We start from the raw sequence: 21,742 nt of genomic DNA on the forward strand, positions 1-21,742 counted from the left end.
TTCCTTGTTAATTAACCCGATGGGTTTATTAACAGACGTTTTAATACTAAGCAGAATTCAGCTTTATTATGGAACAAGATAAGATACTTGTCCTGGAATGAAGTATCTTTCCTCACTATCATACCCTTTCCAGAAAGCCAGTGTTGAATAAAAATCAAAGAGAGATCAGACTATTCTGCATAAACCCCATATAATGTCAATGTCAAGATTTTGGAGATTGGTATAGGGAATATGTATAGCCCTTCCCTGTTTCATACAATTCCTTCCATGTTTCATAAGGTAGTAGCAAGGACAGTCAAGTAGATCAGAAATATCCCAAACCATTTTTTAAAAAAAAAAAAAAATCAGTAGTTTTGCCATTTCGGACACAAATAATACCATGTATATTGATCACAGTATCACTTCTTAGTAACACTTTGGCTCATATGATTCATTGTTGCTCTGATGTTCTCTTTATCAACACAAGAACCGTCCAACAAAAACCCGGTGAAATGTCATTTGTTGCCCTTTTAATTTGGAAATGAAAGACTAACGTGTATCTAGTCATATATAAAACTGATTTTATTGTCTTTTACTTTGTTCCGTTGCTTTGTGGATGACTGAACATGCTACAACAGAGCTAAAAATGTTGATTTGGGGAGGGGGGTTGGGGTAAAAAATTACTTATCTAAAGAAGTTTCAAGGACCAACATGGAGAACTAGAAGGTATAGTGTGAACCCACTAAACAATAGGTAAACGAGATCACCAGATAAATTAAAAAAAAGGCTTTAACAGACGCACCATATTTACAATCCCCATTAAATTACACATAAATAAATATATACATGAACACTGATTCCCTTTTAGATTGACTGCGACTTGTGTCCGAAATCAAAAGTTCAAGGTGTTTCATTTTTTTACCTTTAGAGGGGGATGGGGGAGGGTAGGTACAACTTGAAGACATGACATGGAACTGTAAGTATTTTGTGTTCAAGTTTATTCACAATACTGATAACTGTCATCCTCTGGGCCTCTACAATCTCAGCTGAAGGAAAGGTGGTGAATCAGTCCGATGACACATATATATAGATATAGATTTTTTTTTTTTTTTTGTATTATTTTTTTTTTTTTCTTTAGAAAAAAAAATGTCTTTTGTAAAAAGTTCCAACACTAAAACACAGCTGTCTTTCGTAGCTCCATTGCCTGTTCACACCGAATCCGTGTGTGGATTGATCCCATCATCAGGACCGGGCAATGTTCTAGACCAGACTGGACTCCCATGCTCTAGATCCCGGTTAGCCATAAAACACGTTCTGTTCACTCGAGCGGGCGGGAGACCAATAGAGAAGAGTTGGTGGCTGCAGAAAGTGACGTCACTTTCGGTGTTTCTCATCTTTATCCCCTCCTTTGCTGTTGTCTGTATGGCTGTTGGGATTATTGTTGAGGTACATTTTGTCCATTGCTTTGAGTGCCTCAGTGAGGTAATTCTGCAGGGCGGTGATAGCCGCACATACTGCTGGGCTCCCAAATCCATGAGATATAAGGTTGAAGTGGGTCAGGCAGCTCTGTATCCCAGGCTCCAGAATAGGATTTGGTCTGGAGTTCCCCAAGGGGGATCTGTCCTGAGACAGCAAATCTGTGAATTCTTTACAAATCTGTCTGCAAAACAATAAAACCAATATACAATCAATATCAGCTCTTGTATGCTTATGGAACCAAACCATAAATTAGCAGCTAATGCACAACAACCAAAACAATTTTTTGTCATAAGTGCCTTTACCACCCATCGAAAATACCACTTCAAAATAACATTCATTGTTCAATTGAAATATTCAGACCCTATGTAGTTAAAATCATAATAGAGCTGAACTTCACTATTGTCATAGACCAAATGTACAATGGGGATGCAATATATGGAAGCCAAGAGTACTGGCTAGAGACTGCCCCAAGCTAAGAACAAGGTTATTATATATATAAACACATGGCTACGCATCTGTTCCTTACTGCCTAGTTCACTTGCACTTATATACTGTAATTATAGATGCGGCTCAGCATCACTGAAGATCTGGGTCTGCTCAATCCTCCCCTGTTGGAAGTGACATTAATAAAAATAAATAGCTCTAATAGCAGTTGTACCAGTACTATCGCTTCAAAATTCCTTATTAGAATTATTATTCTATAAGCAAACCTAATGTTACTGTTACATTGGGTGCCTTTAAATTAGAATATTATTAGACAGGAGTCATATTCTTAATGAAGTCATTTTCCTTTAGTAAACAATTAACTTGGGCTTGATATGGAAGTCTTGTTTGAGAGACAAAGTGACCGGGTGAGGAGACACTTACTTGGTGGCTAGAAGCATGTTCTTCCGCGTTACTTGCTCGTTCGGGTCGGAATGTTGCCGATTGACAAATTCAGCCGCTGCTTTGGCAGGAAATTCTGTTTCGCACACATACCCGAAATCTCTGGCTAGATGGACTGCCTCTCCTTCAGAACAAAAGAAAACACAGCATAAAGGTTAATGGCACAATTGTTTTGGGTTTTTTTTCAGCCTGGTATCATACATACAGATTTATTGTGTATATGGGACATATAAGAAGAGAAGGTAATCCACAACATTAAATGTGGCTGTAGATAATGTAATGAATGTTCAAATATAAATTTATCCACTTTAATTCTTGTGTACAATTGTATAGTCGTGCTGGGGGGCAGATTCTGTTTTTGCTTTCACAATAATAAAAGGACAAATAGACTCAGATTTTAGCTCCCTTTCTGTTATTACAACTCACAAGTAGTTTAGCTTTACTGAACCATAGCGTGTGTACTATACAGGCACTCATCTTATTATTATTATGTGAATATTGTGTTGCAGAAGGAGAATGTGAAGGCAGGCGCTTCCCAGGCAGGCTTCTTATTTATTCAAGGCTTTACACTGATCTTTCTGTGCACGCTGGGGCCATTAGGCAGGAGGAACACAGGGTCAGTGTGCGGAATCTGCCTGTTTTGTTGATTTTTCAAATCTTTGGTTTTAATTTCCTGAAGCAGTTGGATTTTACTGCAGGGTTTCCTGCTATTAGCTGCACTCCGGAAAGACGCATGCGCCAATTAGAGCATCAAAGCGGAGACGCAGAGCTGCTTTTCAGAGAGATGGAGATTGGAGAAGCTCAGGCACAGGGAGACCAGTCGAGCTCTCTCAGCCCTATCTAACCAAATCGACTGGGTCTTGGCCAGGACTTTATTCAAATCAGCGGAAATTCTCAATATTAATAACCAAGAGGTGTTTACTGATCAGAATTCTACCTATTGGCAATGTGGTGTGTAATTGTTGGAATTTTGAAGCTGATCATATTCATGTTTCGCGTTTTACAATATATATATATATATATATATATATATATATATATATATATATATATATATATATATATATATATATATATATATATATATATATATATATATTTATAATTGTTCCCTTTATCCCACAGATCCACTATCATTTTTATTAATCTTTATTAATAAAATCTCTTTAGAAGAGGAAATGCAAGGGTATATTATTCTCTAGTTCCAAAAGTAGCTTCAGGGGTAGATGCCTTGTTGCACCAGGGTGGGACCAAAAATGTCAGGCTCCATTATACCCCCTGGCACAGATCATCTAGTTTAACAGGGCTGTTAGAAACAAGATCAGCTGTAAGTATATAACTATTGGTAAAAATATCCTACCCCCCCTTACCCAAGAGCACAAAATGATGGCAATCAGGAGCCATTAGGAGCAGTTATGCAATAAGATGCTGAAAGAAAAATAAACATGGGCTCCTTACCCTCCACAAGGGATGTAAGGAGCGTGACATTGGCAGCTTTGCGTCTTCCTGCCGGCAGATTTAACCCTATCTTGTCCAACTTCTCCCTCAGAGACCTTCCTCCGTTTTTAGATTTTGCCCTGTGGAAATTCAACGACATTGGTTACATTGGTCGAATCCATAAGTGAGGGACTGTGCGTTGTGTATAAAGGTATGTTTCACACTTAATTCAGGGTCCGAATTCCACTCTAGCCCTTTTTTTATTTTTTTATTCTTTTATAAATAGATAGTTACATCAATGACATTAATGTCACTCTAGCCCTTTAAACGTATTGCTTAACAGTTCTGTTCCTATTTTGGAAATATATTTGCAACAGTCACTGCCATAAGTAAAGGGTTGTTGTTTTTTTTACACAACGAAAGAAAATGTATGTAAGGAAAATGAAAATGTCTTAACTTTCCAGAATACAGATTTAAATAAATATAGTTTTAATATCATTTGTAAAAGCAGTATCTGTGTGTTTATATTCTCTGCATTCCTATTTCTGACTGCTGGAACATTGTTGCAAGACAGACAAGTGGATAACAGTCCTGGAGGTGGCCTGACTTCTGTTTCATTGTGAGTCAGGCTCAAAGACACAGAAAAGGAAAAAGACAAGCGTTGTTTTCAGTAACAATTGCTATTGGAAGTTGTAGCTGTCTGGCTTGTTATATGTTCTGCTCTTCTGTTTCTGACTTCTGAAACAATGTAGCAGAGGCCAACTGTAGCCACAGACTCGTGCTATATTACTTAAGAGTTAGAACCAGAGAACAGGCAAGGGGCACGTTTCAAAAGCAATCATAATTGTGAAGTCACTGAACATTTTTAATGAATGTAAATGGGAAAGTTGCTCAGAATTAGTTTCTTTCATTATGCAAAACACAGTTTGCTGGGGAGAGTAGACTTATGCCGAACCAGCATTGTTCTTAGATTTTCTCTTAAAAGGTTTCATGGGTATCACATTTTTGTGGCTGTCAACCCTTTGTAAGTGGCCTGTGCATCGTTTGCCCAATACAAGTTGTGCTTTAAACCCTCTGCTGTTGTTTTCTGTAAAATTTGTGCCATGTCATAGAATGGGGTTCCTTCCCCTAAATTGCCTAGAGTCAATGTGGCATCACATGCTCCTCAAACCAAAACCAAAACTAGCTACCCACTGATATATCAATTTTTGTTAGTGTGTTTTTGCCTTAATATCCTGTTTGATTGTGCGGCATACACAACTGGAAATAAGACTGCGTATCATATATAATTATGTATAATTTGTGTTAATCCTATTTATCACAATATTTCATCAACAAAATGCCCATAACACTGATAACTCTGACCTTTCACAGCTGTTGGGGGGATGTATATGCAGGTTGTAGTTCATCAATAAAACATAATTGTCTTTTCTGAACTCTGTGTCAGTGGACTTTAGTGTACAAAAGTGTTACAAGATAATAATTATAATATACACACTATAATACAGATTGCTGGCGCTGCCATATGTTCTTCACTCTATATCGCTGCACATTAATTTTTCCCAGCAGGACCTGGGGTGAACTTTATATATCCTCCGAACTTGTCATTCCTCTTATGCACCCCAGCCCACAACACACAACAGTTTGTAGTTCAATCCCACCAGCAGCAGCAGGCATGCGCAGTTCCCTCCAGAATATGAAAACGGGTCTCACCTCCTTAGTACTCCCCCCAGCAGCGAAGCATTGAGGCACTCGGGCGGGGACAGCCTTCTCTGGACTTCTGCAACTGTCACCTTGTACTTTGAAGTGGAGCTGAGCAGAGACAGGCGTCCGGGGACTGAGCAGAACACCTCGTTGGGATTGAGGACTCCTCCGAAGAGATTGTCTTTGTTGAGAGAGAGGGACGACACCGCATTGTTATTGGATTTAGAAAATGATACAGGCCCTGCAAAATAAAGGAATGCCAGTCACACCATGAAACTAAGGGGGGTATTCCCCCTCATAGCATGACCAACAACACTCAGAGCAGCTTGTCATCCGACCCTGCTTCTTAACCTTGGATCCTCAGCTGTTGCTTGACTACACCCCCACACAATTACATAAACTCATAATTCATAGCATAGTGGGAGTTGTAGTCCAGCAACATCTGGGGCCCCAAGTTTAAGAAACAGGGAAAGTGGACCAAAGCTCTGTGGACTTCTATTCTTGGTTTTACTGATTTCAGATTAGTGGCCGCCTTCATTCAATAACCCACAATTTCACCCCCAATTATTGCTGCACGATTGTTAGCATTATTTTTCAATCTTCTAATATCATTTACCAGGGATTATGTATCACTTTGTCTGTGAATATGTGCTCTTTACTGAAAATAAACAGGCAACGCTATACAGTTCTACATGCAGTATGGGGGTTAGCTTGGATAATAAAGAAAAAGCGAGGTCCTTTAGCGCCACGTGCAGGCTGAAAGTCGCGGTTGCTGAAGGAAAAAGCTGTCTGATTTAATTACTGATTAAAGTTACATAGTCCTGTAGTGGGTTTCACCCCCAGATACAAACTCAACCAACAGACAAGGAACCACTGCATATAGATACAAATAAAAACAAGGGTCTTAATGTTTTTGTTTTATTATTAGTGCAGGCGCTGGCATCTCTATCTCTCATTCCAGCTATTGCAAATAACAAAAATACAAGCAACGTTTTTATCAATTTTTAAAACAATTCCCTTTAATCAAAGCTAAATGCATTTATTCTATGATGTAGAATGGATACACGTATATCAGTGGAACAGACTCATTTAACCATTTTTTTTGCTGCTACTCTTTTCACAAAATCAGAACCTGAGGGGGGTCTCATGCCCCTCAGCCCCATTTACACCCAAGCCGACCCCATCGCATGTAAATGTAACATCTGTAATAAACACCGCAACATAAAAAAGTCACAATAATCACAGCAGAAATTGATTCCCGTTAAACTCACAATTAAACAAAGCAACAATCCCCAGCCTGAGCAAAGACAATTTCACTGATACAAAGGAGAAAAAAACGCTCTAAAGGAGAAAAAAACGCTCTAACTGTAGTAGCGGGTCCTTGTAAATGCGATATTCGCTTAAAATATTTATATTTGCCTAAACTTTTGCAGTACAGCAATCCACGTGAATTCAATTAAAGTGGGGTTATGTATTTGTGTTTTATTTCGCCTTATTGGTCAAAGGTATGATCCACCAACTCTACACAATGATTTAACAAAATAAACTGATGGAACAAAATCCCTAAGTCAATCAGCGCCTTGTAGATAATGGGCTCTGTTTAATGTCAGTGTAGCCTGAATGTAAATGGGCAGCGATGTAACTAAACGTATAATCATCTGCGTATGAACAGCCTGGGAGTCTGATTTGTTGGGGGTATTCAGACGTATGGGGGCTTTCGGCTCTTGGATAGATCACTTGTGACATTAATGGCTCTGGGGAGGCTAATAGAGACAATAGGACTTAAACGAACTCTTGAGATTACTAATAAAAGAGCCAATTATCATGTTGACGTGCAAAAGAGCATCCCTAAGATCCATCTCTTGTAAATCAAATTTTCGCTTGGTTAAAAAAAAAAAAATCTTACACTCCAAAAATATGGGGCTCCAAGTATTTCAGTTTGGAAAATTCAATGAATAAATAAATGATCAACACAGACCCCTCCACCCAGCTCTGCCCAATAAAGCACCTTTCTCTCACCCACGTGTGCTGCCAAAAGCAACGAATCTTCTTGATAAAATAAGCGAATAAAAGCTGCCTATTGTTCTGTACCGACACCATATGCCAAGAGGAAGCATTAACTGTACAAAGCACAAATGCACTAAAAGCCTATCACATACAACAGGACCCACACACACTGCCACTTTTAAACACCAACTGTCACACATAAGTTGCATATTCTACAACAAATCGTTACTTTGCAAACGAATATTTCCAGGCCCAAACATGGCTGCAATATTCCTGGGCATATTTCTATCACTGTAATGAGGCGGAGCGGCTTTTAAAGGTGCACTCTGCAATTATTCAGGCTTCAAGTTTTAACTACTTCAAAATGAAGCTTGGCAGGCTCTGTTTTTGTTAGCTTGTGCGGACTTGTTAGGAATGCAGGAAAATAGCCTACCTTTTTTAATTACAGTTTGATCTGGGATGTTGATACTCGGGTCCTCAACGTGCTGCAAGACAAAATAAAAAAATATATATATATATTTTCATGCACTTTCATAACAGTAATATAGTAGATTTGCGTATTGCTGTTAGTAGGGGCAAAGTATTTTCAGATTTAATGTAAAGCGCCCTAGAAAATAATTTTACCAAGCTCCCTTTGAACATGTATTTATATTTTCCTATATTCTTCCATTGGTTGATTGAACAGTATAAATAATAACATTATAATACTCGTTGCCTTTGAAATACTGTTTATAAACGATCCGAGATTATGGGTAAATGCAGGATGAATGGAAGGGGAGCCATAAAATATATGCAATTATAATTGTGTGATGAGAGGGGTAAATCACTACTTATTGTAGGTCCCCAAACACTTCTGCCAATGACAGTGGCACGCAACATTAAACCAATATAAGAAGGGAAATTCGTTTTAGTTCACCTACAGTACATTGAATATTTAGATGAGGCTTTGGTATGAATACGCCTGAAATGACGTAGTTCAATTAAAAAATAAGAGGCTGTCCAATTTCAATTGACCACATTTTATCAGCAATGGATGTCCGAGCGGATATGGAACTAATGGCGGCGCGTAATGAGAACCGACTCCCAACTTATGATGCCATTTGGCAGCCGTGGTTAACTTACAGAGGAAAACATACTCGATAGGCCTAGAGGACCCACAGTCTGGACACTTTTCTACTTGCTTTTTTATGGCCCTCTTTCTCATCTACTAATCTGCATCGAGACGAGACTCTCACTCAAAATTGAAACAGGTCCCACTACATGGTGTGACTGATCCTTTTCCCTTTCCCCCCCCCTTTTTTTTTTTTCTCTGGGAAACCTTCCGTATGTTTGTTTGTTTTTATTTGTTTCTTTCTCATACTTACAGTTTGGCTGTATTTCGGATATGTGTAATTGCACATGTTTATTCCTGTTACTGCTGTTTAACAGAATGCTTCGTTTAGCTACTATGGTGACCTTGTTTATGGTGTGAAAGGTACAATGTATGTATAATATCACATTCTGTGTTGTTGTCAACATCTTTGACTGATATCAATAAAGAAGTTATAAAAAAAAAAAAATAAGAGGCTGCAGTTTGGCAGGGTGAAATAACACGCATCCCTTTGTTTACAGCAGAATAAAAAAGGTCCTGATTCACTTTGGGGATATTACAGCTCTCTGGTAGTGTGATTTAAAGGCACAGTGCTCCGAAAAGGCTTTGTCCAACAATAACACAGATCGTAGCATTTTTTTTTTTATCCCTTCTTGGATTTATGCTCCTGTTAATTGTGCCAGATCTCAATGATTCCGGGTGGATGGTACTAAGTTAGTCTATTACAGATTTTATTATACTCCATGCTCTCATTTGTAACTTGCCTAAAGTGCTCCTGCATTTAAGTATAATTAAATTGAGAAATGTTCAGCATTGACTTCTACAGTTCTTGTGTTTTAAGTATATGGGGAAATATGATCCCTTTATGCTTGCGAACTAAGCCCATAAAGTAAATGTACTGTGGTATATAATACTTTGATTTCGATGGTTTCAAGAAACGTTCACTTCAACACATCATCAGATCCACATTTAAGTACCCCATGGTGCTATTTTATCATTAACTAGTTTCCTAGATAGCCCAGACGGTTTCAACCCTCAACCCCCACGCCTTGATACAAATTTAAACATCTTCAATGTGAGCTCTATTCTGCCTTGTATCTATCGGGGTCGTTTTCTGTATTCTGACATATGTGGTTTCAGAATTCTCAATAGTTATGTTTACATTGAACAATCTTTTTTTTTTATAATCTTCAAATGAAGCCTAGACTGCCACTGTCTTTTGGCAGTAAAATTACTGATATTTGACACGCCTAGTCCATCCAGTCTATCTAAATAGTTATTCGCAGATAAAGGAGTAATCGATAGAAATTAATAACAGCAAATGTGCCGTTTTGCAGATAAATTAATGGTGAATATTTTTCGTTTTGTATAATGCACTTTATACTTGTTTAAGTTTTATTCAATTACACATATGTATATAAATAATTAGGCCAGGGTGCCCATTTTAATAAATGATTTAGCGTTACAATTCGACTAATTATACTAATTCTGATCAACACAACCAAACCAATAATGCAGACCTTTTTAAATTACATCACTTGCATTTAGGTCCGTTTAAATATATATATATATATATATATTTTTCATTATAAACGTGCGAATTTCTAATTGTTAAAGCTGTCAAATCGCAACGCCATCTAGCAAAACACATTTCATTTTATTGCCTATTAATATGTGAAGACTGAGGCATGGATTAATTAACCCCAATGTTCTGTTTAACTGAATAATTTAGAATATTTCAAGGTTGAAATGGAATTGTGGAATGTTAGCTGTATTGATCTGTTTTCAGTAATGCCTGGTGTCAGATATGAGGGGAGTATTGCTGAAGTAAACTATGAATGTCATGTTTAATTGTGAAACATTTAATTGATAACTCAATTACCTCCAAATAATTTATAGTTCAATCTTCCCATGATACCTAATGTAATATGTGTTGGGGAGGTAGATATGATAGAGGTTGGTAACTCACTAACTATTCATCAGATTAACACTCTTTCTTTATAAAAAATAGGGAATGGATAAAGTAAAGATAGATTTAATAAATCAGGGTTTCATTTTGTTCTATCAATCAGAAGAGTTACAGGCAGGTAAGCATTCAGGTCGCATTAGACTGTTTCTGCATACATTTCCTTAATTATAAGGGAGACATTATTTATTACACAACACATTCATCCTGCCTGTGGCCTTGGGTTTTTAGTTGGTATAATTTTTTTGGCAGATGCCCTTCATTCATTCTAACTCATGCTATATTGAGAATATGAGTATGTTAGGAGTTTCCTTATAGACATTTAATCAAATAGGGATACCCAATCTGCGGCTTTCTAGTTATAATTGATGTACAACTCCCATAAATGTGAGGTTCAAGCACAGCTGGTGGGCTGGAGAGATATAACTTTATAGAGGGGATTAAAGGGATTATGCTTACCGATACGTCTTCAATAACATGAGGTATGGAGTGTAAAGGCAGGTCCCCCAGTCCTGAGCTGAGTCCATGAGGCCCATGTAGTAAATCTTCGTGCCTCCTATAATCCCTCCGGGGGTCCAGACCAGAAAGTTGATGTGGTAGCCCCCGATGTGTGTGTAACAGACTTGTCTCTTGGCTCTGTCTCTGTCCCGGCCAACCTGGGTGCTGTGGTTGTGGCTGGGCATGGAGGGAATTAAGACTATAGGGGTCATTGACGTGGGAGTAGGGATCTTGAGACTGGGGGTATATTGGCTGGTAGGGCGGAGGGAAGTAGGGGGGCTGGAAGTCAGCATTGGGGGTGTGAGAGAGTGGGGGGGCACTGGCATAGGGAGATTGTCCCACCGAGCCCAGCTGGGGTAACCGACCAGTCCCATTGCTGCCATCATGGCGATCCTACAAAAAAAGACAAAAGAACAAATTATATATTAAACCGATATTCTTGAACTTGAGCAGCAAAACCTTTCTACACTGGCAGGAGCTTATTTAAGCTTCCCATGCAGATGCCAATCTAAAGACCAGCAGAAAAGTATGTTTATTATACAGGCCCACAACACCCATGAACGTGCTGAAAGATGCCTAGAAATACATTAGGGCAATGGTTAGCTCAGACTCACATTTCTGCAGAAATCAGAGGCCATGTTCTTAGATAAAAGTGCACAGCCCTCTTGCATGTCTACAGAATGAAAAAACCTCAGCCGCATAACCATAATGGTTTGTTATGATGTGAGACAAGCCTGTCTTTTATTAGTAATGCCTGTTCCCTTTGCTGCAAGGAACCCATTGTAACAATGTGCTCAGACTGAGCAAAAACATCATGGATTCATAGGAAGTACATTCAAAGCAATCAACGACTGCACTGCACATCCAAATGCAAAAAAACAACAACCTGAGGATAGAAAATAGACAAAATATTTTTCTAATCAACCATGCTAGAAAAATAAAATTTTAGGCAAATGTGCATTAAATTAAAGGACACAGCGCTGGAACATGTGTTTATGTTTAGCATCGAAATAGCAGATTATTTCACTTTAAAAACATTAAAAACTCATTTGAAAACACAGAGCGAATTAAATAAATATAGCATTTGTTATGAAAGGGGGGGGGTAAAAAATCAGAGGGCGATTCAAACAGATAATAAAAAGGATAAAATAATTTCAAATCACAAAGATTCATCGTAAAAAAATAAATACAGAGAAAAAAATGCCCAGAAATATTACAGTATAATTGCTAGAAATAAGCCACTCACCATAGCGGAAAAACTGTGAACCAACATCTGGGAAGAGTATATAGTTACAAATTGAAGAAGAGAAATCAGAAAGAAAACGTTGATCAAAGAAGAAAATTAGAGAAGTGGTAAAAAAAAATGAAAATAAAATCCCAGCTCTAGAAATTGGTTTCTACAAAATCACAAGAACCAAAGCTCTGTAGGCATAATAAGGAAGCATATATAATCCATCAGAAGTGGACGATATTCTTCTTCATTTTGGGTTGAGAACACAATTGCTATTCTGGGAGGGATGTTTTAGGCAAAGTTTGGATTTCTGGTTTCCTTAATCCTTGTCCCCTAGACTCTGTTCCTGGTTGCAGCTCCGCAGGCTTTTCCTACTAACAGGCGCAGACTGCCAGCCTTGCAGCCCTCACATTCATGACTATTAATATTACACCGATACTTAATAAAGGAAGAATGCTTGGAAATCGAGCGTGAACCGAAGAGGCAACTCAAGGCAGAGCCCTGTTCTAAATGACGTCCATTGAATGAAGAGGCAGTGTATCTAATCAGAGGTGGAGGGGGAGGAAGAGGAGGGAGAGACTCACAGAGAATGAGGGAGAGAGGGGGGCTGGCTGACGAATCAAAAGAAAGGGGGGGACATTTTAAAGGTTGCAGGGCATGCAAAAGGGAAACAGCTCCAGAGTATGGGGATCAGCAGTGACAGGGAGGGGGGGGGCAGATAAAAGGATTTGGCACCTGGGAATCCTGGGAATATCCTGGAAATGACATGTCCATGTCTGAGGAGCTTCTCTTGCTGCTGGGGACGGGAATGTTCTCTGTGTCGTTCAGTCCTTTGCTTTTCATGTCTGAATCTGAGGGGCCCGGATCTGCTGTCCTCTGAGCTTGATCCATGGCCCGATGGGCTTCAAGTATAAGTGCCACAAAGCAAAGAAGCCGCTTCAAATCTCACAGTCTTCAAAAATCTGTCTGCGTGTCCCCCGATCTCAGCAGCTCTAGTGTGTTCTTATTTCGTACACGAATAACCTGTAGCACTGCGTGTGGTTAAACATGCGAGGCAGATCTCGTTCCACAGCCCCTGTAGCTGAGTGTGAGACAATAGAGAAATCCACCCTCGCTGCTGTGCTTGTGGGAGCATGCAGGGCCCGGAAGGGAGCAGGGCAAGTCTTTTCTTTTTGTTTAGCGCTGATTTCCTGTCCCCGTTGGCAGATCCAGGGCGCAGATAGGGCGTCTCGCCTGGAAAGCAGATGCTTGCAATCGCACAGAGCAGCGGTTCTGTCGCAGTCCGCAATAGTGTGGGGGTCGGCCAAGTCCAGCGTGGCTCAGTTCTGCCCGGCTCTGAATCTGCCTCCCTTCCGCCTGTCCCTGGCTCTCCTTGTCTCCCACTCTAAACCCGTCAGACTGGCTCTACCACTCCAGCAAACAACTCCTCCAAAATATGTTATGTTCAACTATACACAGCTCCTGGCTGGCTGGGGTTAGAACAACAAGAGCCACCTACCGCCTGCATGTCCCTGTACAAATATGCACAGCTAACAAAATAAGGTTTCAAGCAGGCGCTGAAAGGGAGATTAAAAGAGCCTCTGCCTAATGCACTGGGACCCTGATCTGCCCTCCTGTCTGATCCTTTACCTGCGACGCCAAAGCCTTACGAAATAATATTCAGTCCATGGAAAACATCAGAAAACGCAGTGCCGTGTCCCTGCTGCAAAGTCGCAGCTTCTGGTAAACCTACTCGACATTCTGTGTTTTTAAAAATACATATAAAAAATGAAAAGAAAGGTACAATGAAGCGCAAGTTATTTGTGTAAAGTGTTTGAACCCACCGCTTGGGGAATGCGCGCAAATCCGCCTGGTGTGTGTGTGCGACTCAGCGCCTGCAAGTCCTAACAAGACAGTGATCCATGCTCAGTGGCAGCCCCTACTAACATGTCCTCTGTACCAGGCTGTCTCTCAGGTGTGTGTGCTCCGAGACAACTGCACTCACACACTAGCCACTCACACACTCTGTGTTCCTAGGAAGCTATCCTAATCCGACCCTGCCAGTTTATAGAAATGTGGAAGGAAAATGACCATTACAAAAAAAAAAAAAATAAATAATAATTTAAGTTATTTAATTAAGTAATTAAATAAATAACTACTTAACAATTACCATTTGACAGAATATGATCCATAGGAAACAAAAGCAGATTTGGTATAAAATGTCGTACATAATAAACCTGTTGAGACAATTAATGTAGTGACAAGTCTGAGAGTGCAGATATGTGTTCTTGAATCTGAGCCCTATTTATTGAGCAGTCAAAGGCTCCCATATACCAGTATAGGGGTCTCAGGTATTTTAAGCTCCTGGAGACCTTACAGAATAACTCCCTGCACACTCAAGGTACAGATCGGTGGAGGACATAAGACTGTTAGAAAAAGTGCTGCAGGGCCCTTACCTCGCACTCCTCATACTTGATATTATCCGTTAGTTTCCAAAGCATGTTCATGGGTCGCTGGGAAGAGACTTTTCCAGTTATTCCTTGTCCCCAATCCTGTGTGCAGTAGTCCCTGTGAGTGCCTAACAGAGCGGGAGGCTGGAGCGATGCTTTTGGTGCACTCAGATCTCCCTCTAATGGTGGAAAGTTTCTTTTTTTTCCCCAGTACCAAGTCCTGATGTGCTCATTAGCATACAGGCAACAGCCCCACAGCTCCCAGCCTCCCAGTCTGCACTAGGGGACCACATTGGGATCTCATAACCCCATTATCACAGCCCCCTATAACAATAGCCTGCATCCACTGCGCCAATAACCCACCCAACCCTTTCCACACTCAAAAATCTAGAACTTTTTTTTTCTCACTGATTTCCTTCCTCACACATCATCAATAAATTTCCTATTTCCAAGGGCCCTTACATTTTATTCTTTTCATTATATTCTTGTTTCAGTCCATAAATGATCTTTCTATTTTTGCACACAGCTACCAGAGAAAAAGAATGACACTGTATAAATGATTGATTGATTATTTCAGGGTTGTAACCTGTATAATAAAAATATATCCCCCACTCATTTCTAGATGTAGCACTCAGAGACCCCTTTAATTGAAGAGAGATGAGGAAATTATGTTGGGTCTAATGAGATGAGTTTCACTCTGTGACATTCGGTTGTGGGAACAGAGCTAATTGCACTAAATCACATTACACTAGAAGGATGAGTGGCCTATTCTGGGCTGCAATGGGTATTAGAGAAATGAGATTTGTCTGGTGCAATTATTAAGGCAAATAATATGCTTCTTGTCTCTTCTTCTCGGTATGTTAGTATGTAGTCTCTAGATCAGCGCATAGGGGCACAGTGGGTATAATGATATTAGCCTGGGTGGTGGTAAATGAGATGAGAATAGTCATCTGACTAAAGAAAGTGTCTGGAGCCACCACTGGGGTCTAAAGCCAATGTCATGATGATTTTAGAAGTATCTACAAAACAAGACGATGGTTCCTTTATTGTGTTCTCCCTTTAGTGTTGTATAAACAGTTGTTTTTTCTCTCATTGAGGTTGAAATTAAGCTCAGGGTTATTCCCCAGCCTATGCAGATTGACTGGCAGCATGAAAAGGTCCAACTTCAGCCAGCGCCATCCAGGGAAGCCAGACAGACCCGGGCCCCATCAACACCATTACCATGACCGCCCAGCTAATTGAATGTGAATATTCACCCGAGGATCAAACATTGCAGTTTACAGGGGAGAAAGGGTGGGTTGCGATCCCTTTAACTCTAAGCCCCCAGATCAATAGCCCGCGCATTAAATGGCCATTAACATTTTTGGGTGGAGTAGGTGCTTTCAAGAGCTGCTAATGATGTGAAACTCACAAATATAGATGTGTATGGTGATGGTCCCTTATTGAGGCCTTGCTGAACTAATGAATATGAATTTTAATTAATGTGTGAGGGGCATACAACAAAAAGGAATATTCCATCTATCTCGGTGTCCGTTAAATACAATAAATACATTGCTGCTGTATTTCAACCAGATATACTGTATATCTAGACTGTATAGTGTATAAGGAATAATGTAAACTCCCCACATTAATAAAATCTAAGGATATCAGAACTCACTACGACTATATAAAGACATATGATATGCTGCTAAGAATGACAAGTATTATACACAAGTTTTAACAAGTGGTTGGGACACAAATGACGTCACTATTCATCAACTATTACTGATGACACCACTAAACACTGTTTTTAAGAAATAAAATGTACATGTTCCTGTATACAGGCTTGTCTTGCTGCATTGACATGGCAAATATGAAATCTGAGTGATCTCGTTGTGTTCGTGTGTGTGTGTGTGTTTGGGGGGGGGGGGAGGCTCGATGAGTTCCCATAAGTCATATCCATAATATGAAGAAGAGTCGCTTGTTTACACAAACCATCAGCCTGAGATCGAACATTTGGAACCACGTGTTTTTGTTTTCCTCCTGCAAAACCTTTTCCTGAAAGGGGTTGTTCATCTGTGAATTAACTATTATATATAGGCTGATATTCTGAGACAATTTGCAATTGGTTTGTATTTTTTATTATTTGTGTTTTTTGAGTTATTTAGCTTTTTATTCAGCAGCTCTCCAGTTTGCAGTTCCAGTCATCTGGTTGCTAGGGTCCAAATGACCCTAGCAACCATGCATTGATTTGAATAAGAGACTGGAATATGAATAGGAGAGGCCTGCATATATAAACTATAACAAATAAATAATTAATACCAATTGAAAAGTTGCTTAGAATTGGCCATTCTATAACATACTAAAAGTTACCCTCCTTTAACACCAAATGTGAAGATTTTTTTGCTACAGTAATAATAATTACAATGATATTGTTGCTCATTTAGAATCTCATTGCCTTTTCATTAAGCAAATAATTGTCAAGGAGGACAATACAATGCAAGATCAGACAGTAAGGAATAGCAATCATCTCCCAGTATTCCCCATGACTCCCAGTTACAAATCTTCAAACAGTTGCATTGTAATGCCAAAAGCAGTCAAGCCAGGCCATGTTGCACATAGAGCATTACTCCTCAGGGGACTGGCTCAGCTGCTTCAGGTTTGGGATTGATGATCATGTGTCCTTATTCCTACTGTTTTCAGGTGAGTCAGTTAACCCCATCACATAGATGCAGAGTAGGCAAAACCAGGACTGGCAATAGTCTCAGTGGAGTTAAATGACATCCAAGTTGCTGCCCTCTAGCTGTTGACGAACTACAAAGTGAGAGGGATATTGTTCTAGAAAACCTGAAGGTTATAGATCCCTGACAGCAAAACTTTAACTAAATGAAACCGGTTGTACACACACATACAAATATAAGTGTTCCAGCCTGCTCCTGTACAACCAATTCAAAAAAAGTCGCAAAAAGACTTCGCTTTCTACATAAGCACTTTCCATTGCTTCTGTTGTCATTTTTGACTTATAGAAACACACGCAAACAAACACACACACAACGACACCTTGATCTTATAAATACAACTCAGACATGACACCCTCAGTAATCTTCTATGGAAGAATAAGATAAGGTCAAGGAAATGTAAGGTTGGGCCACATATTTATATATATAATGGTAAGGCAAGGGTCACATAGGGAGATTAGTACCTGCTACCTTTAACTGACGTCCTCAGGGAAGCAATAAACACATTTCTTGTCAATTAGAAATAGCAGCTAATTATATTACAATGTAACATGACCAGTAGGAAGGACCTTTTTCCCCACCTACAATATCTTTATTATGTGCACCCAGATACATAGTACACTGTCAGGACCCCATTGCTCTATCCATATCTTCTCTAAAAAATATTTTTTTTTTATTCAAATATCGCTCTGGGTAGATGGACTGCAATACTTTATAACCATGGTTTAAATCCTTTAAATTTGAGTTTTAAAGGATGCAATCATCATTAACTCCCAAAGGTCACTTGTATCTGTATACATGCTGATTTATGGAGACCTGATTTAACTTGGCCTAAGAAGAGGAAACATTTCATACACAGGGTATTTAAAGTCCCCAAAACCTCACTTATCCTGTACAGTGATCCCCAACCAGTAGCTCCTGAGCAACATGTTGCTCTCAGGGTCCTCAAAGCAGGTGCTTATTTTTGAATTCTAAGCTTGAAAGCAAGTTTTAATTGCATACAAACTAAGTATAGTCCCAAGTAAAGCCTCTTGTAGGCTGCCAGTCCACATAGGGGCTAACAAATAGCCAATCACAGCCCTTATTTGGTACGCCAATGGACTTTTTCATGCTTGTGTTGCTCCTCAACTCTTTTTACATTTGATTGCGGCTCACTGGTAAAAAAAGGTTGGGGACCCCTGCTATACAGCATGATGTATTGAGACCTGACATAGACCATGGAGATGACACCTTTTATACAGAGGATATTTAAAAGGTATCCAGCAGAGGGCTGTAGTTTCACATCTTCAGGACCTTACCACATTCACCTCCTCACATACAGCCACACACATCTGAAGACAGGGCCCCAGCCTTAAAGTTAGGGTCAGTGATAATTTATAGTTTATAGTGGCTGTTGCAGCTACAACCATCCCGTACTTCAATAGCACAAGTAGTTTATGATGTTATAATGTTACAAACAGGAGACCAATTCCAAACCAAGGCTTGGATGATGGAACTGGCGGATTAGAGGAGTCAAGCAAGAGCCTACACAATGTTAATTAAGGGTTTTTTGGCTGAATATTTATATTGTCGAACAGGGGGGCGCAAATAAAGTAACAAAACGCATGTCATGAAAACGAAATACCTCTGCCTTACTCATAGCCAGGAATAAAAGAATATATTACAGGTAGATACACCCTAGACCCTTCTGCTGGTGGGCAAGAGTTTTACTGTCTGTCCGGAGGAGGAAGAATTAATTCAGCAAATAGTATTCATTAATGTTAGTGTCTAGTGCAGTGTTTGGGCCTGAGACTGCCAGAACTGAGGATTTTACAGCTGAACCATACACATTACATGGACTCAACTTAATCCCTGTTGCTAGTAGTACATAAGAGCAGCGTTTCAGTGCGCAGACCAGGCCTATATACAGTTAGTGGGCAGCAAGCAGCAAAGCATTATGCGTACTAGTCACAAGCAGACTGTAAATTAGTGCCAAGACCGCAATAAACTCCAGCAAGTCATTATTAATCAGCACAGTTCACTTATTTACTCCGCAAAAAAAGAGAAAGAAGTGGCTCAGGGCGGATGGTGCCCGGTTTATTCCTGCGCTGTGAGTGAAGGCAGTGAAGTGCAGCAGCCTATCACCCGGACAAATGCACTCAGAGACACCGCAGTGTTAGGGTCATAGGGTGTGCCATTGTCTGGCAAGGAGGAGAAACAGCAAAAGTTTCATTGTAGCTGCTGTACAATAACACAGTTAATTTACACATGATCAACTTCCACTTCGTTTAAAAGAGACATGGAATGGAACAATCTGGTTTCTCACCTGCCATTCCCCCATTTTAGCCAGTAGAGCCATCCTATGATATGTTGCAGCTGCTGCTACACTTCGGGATCCGCCTGCTGGTGCGAGCGACTCCACGAATCCTTCTTCTCCCTTCCCAACAATATCTCACCTGTTCATAAGAACTGGTTGGTACCTGTGCGCGCCTGCGCCCTGCTGTTGGAATTCGCTCAGCTATTTCACTCACAAAGCTGACAACTGTCTGGTGAGTTGATGGATTTACAGCAACAGAAGTCTCTGCACAAACACTAGTTTGCACCCCCTCCCCCCTATAAGGATCCCCTTACCAGTCACTTTATTGCTTGCCGGGAGGTGTGGAGCCTAATGCCTTCATGTCATCTAGTGCTAAGGTGATAATGTGGGGCACCTATTGAGCTTTGCTGTCCTCTCCATGCCTTCTGCCAAATTGATCCAAAGTTAAAGGACAAGGAAAGTTAAACTAAAGAAGTAGCTAGACATGTTGTACATTGTGTTTTGGGCTTCTATACTAACCAAAGGCAATCACAGTCCCTTAGCAATAAAGTTCTGTGTCTCCAAATATGCCCCAGTAGCTTCTTCTTTTCTGTTGATTCACTGCACATGCTCTATGCTGATGTCACTTACTGAGCTTAGGGACCGATTCAAAATATACAGTACACATAGAATAGAAATGTCACAATTACATAAGGCTCATTAGTAATTAATATGGATAATTACTACATGGCAGCACAGAAACAAGTGCAACTAGCATCAGGATTTAATAATCAGCCCTGTAGCATCAGCTTATATTACAGACCAACCTCATTTTCTGCTGGATAATTTGCGATGACCTCTAAGCTTAGCTTCTCAACAGCTGCTCAGAGCCCACTGAGCATGTGAGTGTCACAGACACTTTCCAAGATGGTGACCCCCTGTGACAAGTTTGAAGCCTGAATCATTGCTGCTAATGAGAAGCAGAACTTTAGGCTGATGCAATAAATGCAGTATATAAAACATGGCATTTTTAGTCCTATTCATTTGTAGGGCTTCCTTCTCCTTTAATGCTTCAATAAGGAATTTCGATCTGTTAGAAAAAGCAGCTAAAAAAGAATTCCAGAATCAATTGCTATGTTTTATTGTAGTTTTTGTAACTTTCTTACAGTCTGTGTGAATATAAGTGTGAGTCTGATTGGTTACAGTGACACACACAAACCCTTGGGCAAGCCTGGCACTGTTGTGCCTATCCTTGGAGAAGCAACTCATAGCCTAAAACATGCATGCCAGGTGATGTTACCTACATTCTACCTAATGCCACCTTAGTTCTTTTTTTGTATGGCTCAGCTCAACTGCCAGGGGGTATGAGTAATAGAACCGTATTCTGTGTCCTCCTTGCAGAGATTTAAGGTAAGAGAAGCAGATTGTCTTTCCGGTAGGTGTAGGTGCTGCTTACTCAGCCTTGGACAGGTATCTGGCAAGTAATGAGCCATGAAATATGCAATTCATAGCACATCAATAAGTAATTCCTACAGCTTATACATTAATCTCCAATGTACATCGATTTCAAGAGATAGATAAGTCAAGGGGGGCGAATCATTCGTGGTTTTCCACCTGCCAATAGAGGTGCTCTGCATACATTGCGCCACGCGTAAAGACCAGCGCAGTACATCAGCGCAAAACAACCCAATCCAGCAGCCGTTTTGCTGTGCAATAGAGTAATTCCTCCATTCCCCCCGACACCCCCCGAGTCCAATGCTGCAAGTAGACGTTTGGTTTTCTCTATCCAAGGCGCAAAAATGTGGGCATATACTTTAGCTCTTTAGATGTGTGGATTCAAATTGATCACGTTGAGATCCACTTTTGCAATTTGATTCACTGTCCCTAGGTGACAAGAGTAGGTGCCATTCTTTGTGGGCAATGATCTCAGTGTCTAGGAGTTTATTAAGTGAAATTAGAGGAAGAAGAATAGTTTCCATCTTCATATATCACTACATATATATGTATCTTCATACACAGCAGACTAATACTAACTTTTTATGCCA

The 21,742-nt window shown here is 40.0% G+C and overlaps 1 protein-coding gene across 7 annotated transcripts; it reads right to left on the bottom strand.

The window, feature by feature from the left end:
- Positions 1–543: 543 nt before the first annotated feature.
- On the bottom strand, positions 544–19,866 carry tfap2a.L (to transcription factor AP-2 alpha L homeolog). 7 transcript variants are annotated; one of them, XM_041565295.1, is made up of 8 exons: positions 13,012–14,247; positions 12,292–12,318; positions 11,007–11,438; positions 7,925–7,976; positions 5,494–5,725; positions 3,802–3,920; positions 2,326–2,467; positions 544–1,639 (listed from the first exon to the last, which is right to left on the bottom strand). In XM_041565295.1, exons 1-8 carry the CDS (start codon positions 13,165–13,167, stop codon positions 1,354–1,356), a joined length of 1,446 nt encoding a protein of 481 aa, XP_041421229.1. In that variant the 5' UTR covers positions 13,168–14,247; the 3' UTR covers positions 544–1,353.
- Positions 19,867–21,742: the final 1,876 nt, after the last annotated feature.

This window comes from Xenopus laevis, chromosome 6L (assembly GCF_017654675.1).
Source record: "Xenopus laevis strain J_2021 chromosome 6L, Xenopus_laevis_v10.1, whole genome shotgun sequence".
In the NCBI taxonomy this organism is placed as follows: domain Eukaryota; kingdom Metazoa; phylum Chordata; class Amphibia; order Anura; family Pipidae; genus Xenopus; species Xenopus laevis.

What these genes read in the sequence shown, in the direction of transcription:
- tfap2a.L (XM_041565295.1), bottom strand. Translation starts at nt 13,167, where the DNA reads ATGGATCAAGCTCAGAGGACAGCAGATCCGGGCCCCTCAGATTCAGAC. An exon ending in TTCACAGTTTTTCCGCTATG is followed by an intron (nt 11,439 to 12,291) that starts GTGAGTGGCTTA and finishes CTTTTTTTGTAG; the next exon opens with GATCGCCATGATGGCAGCAA. An exon ending in ATGTTATTGAAGACGTATCG is followed by an intron (nt 7,977 to 11,006) that starts GTAAGCATAATC and finishes TTTGTCTTGCAG; the next exon opens with CACGTTGAGGACCCGAGTAT.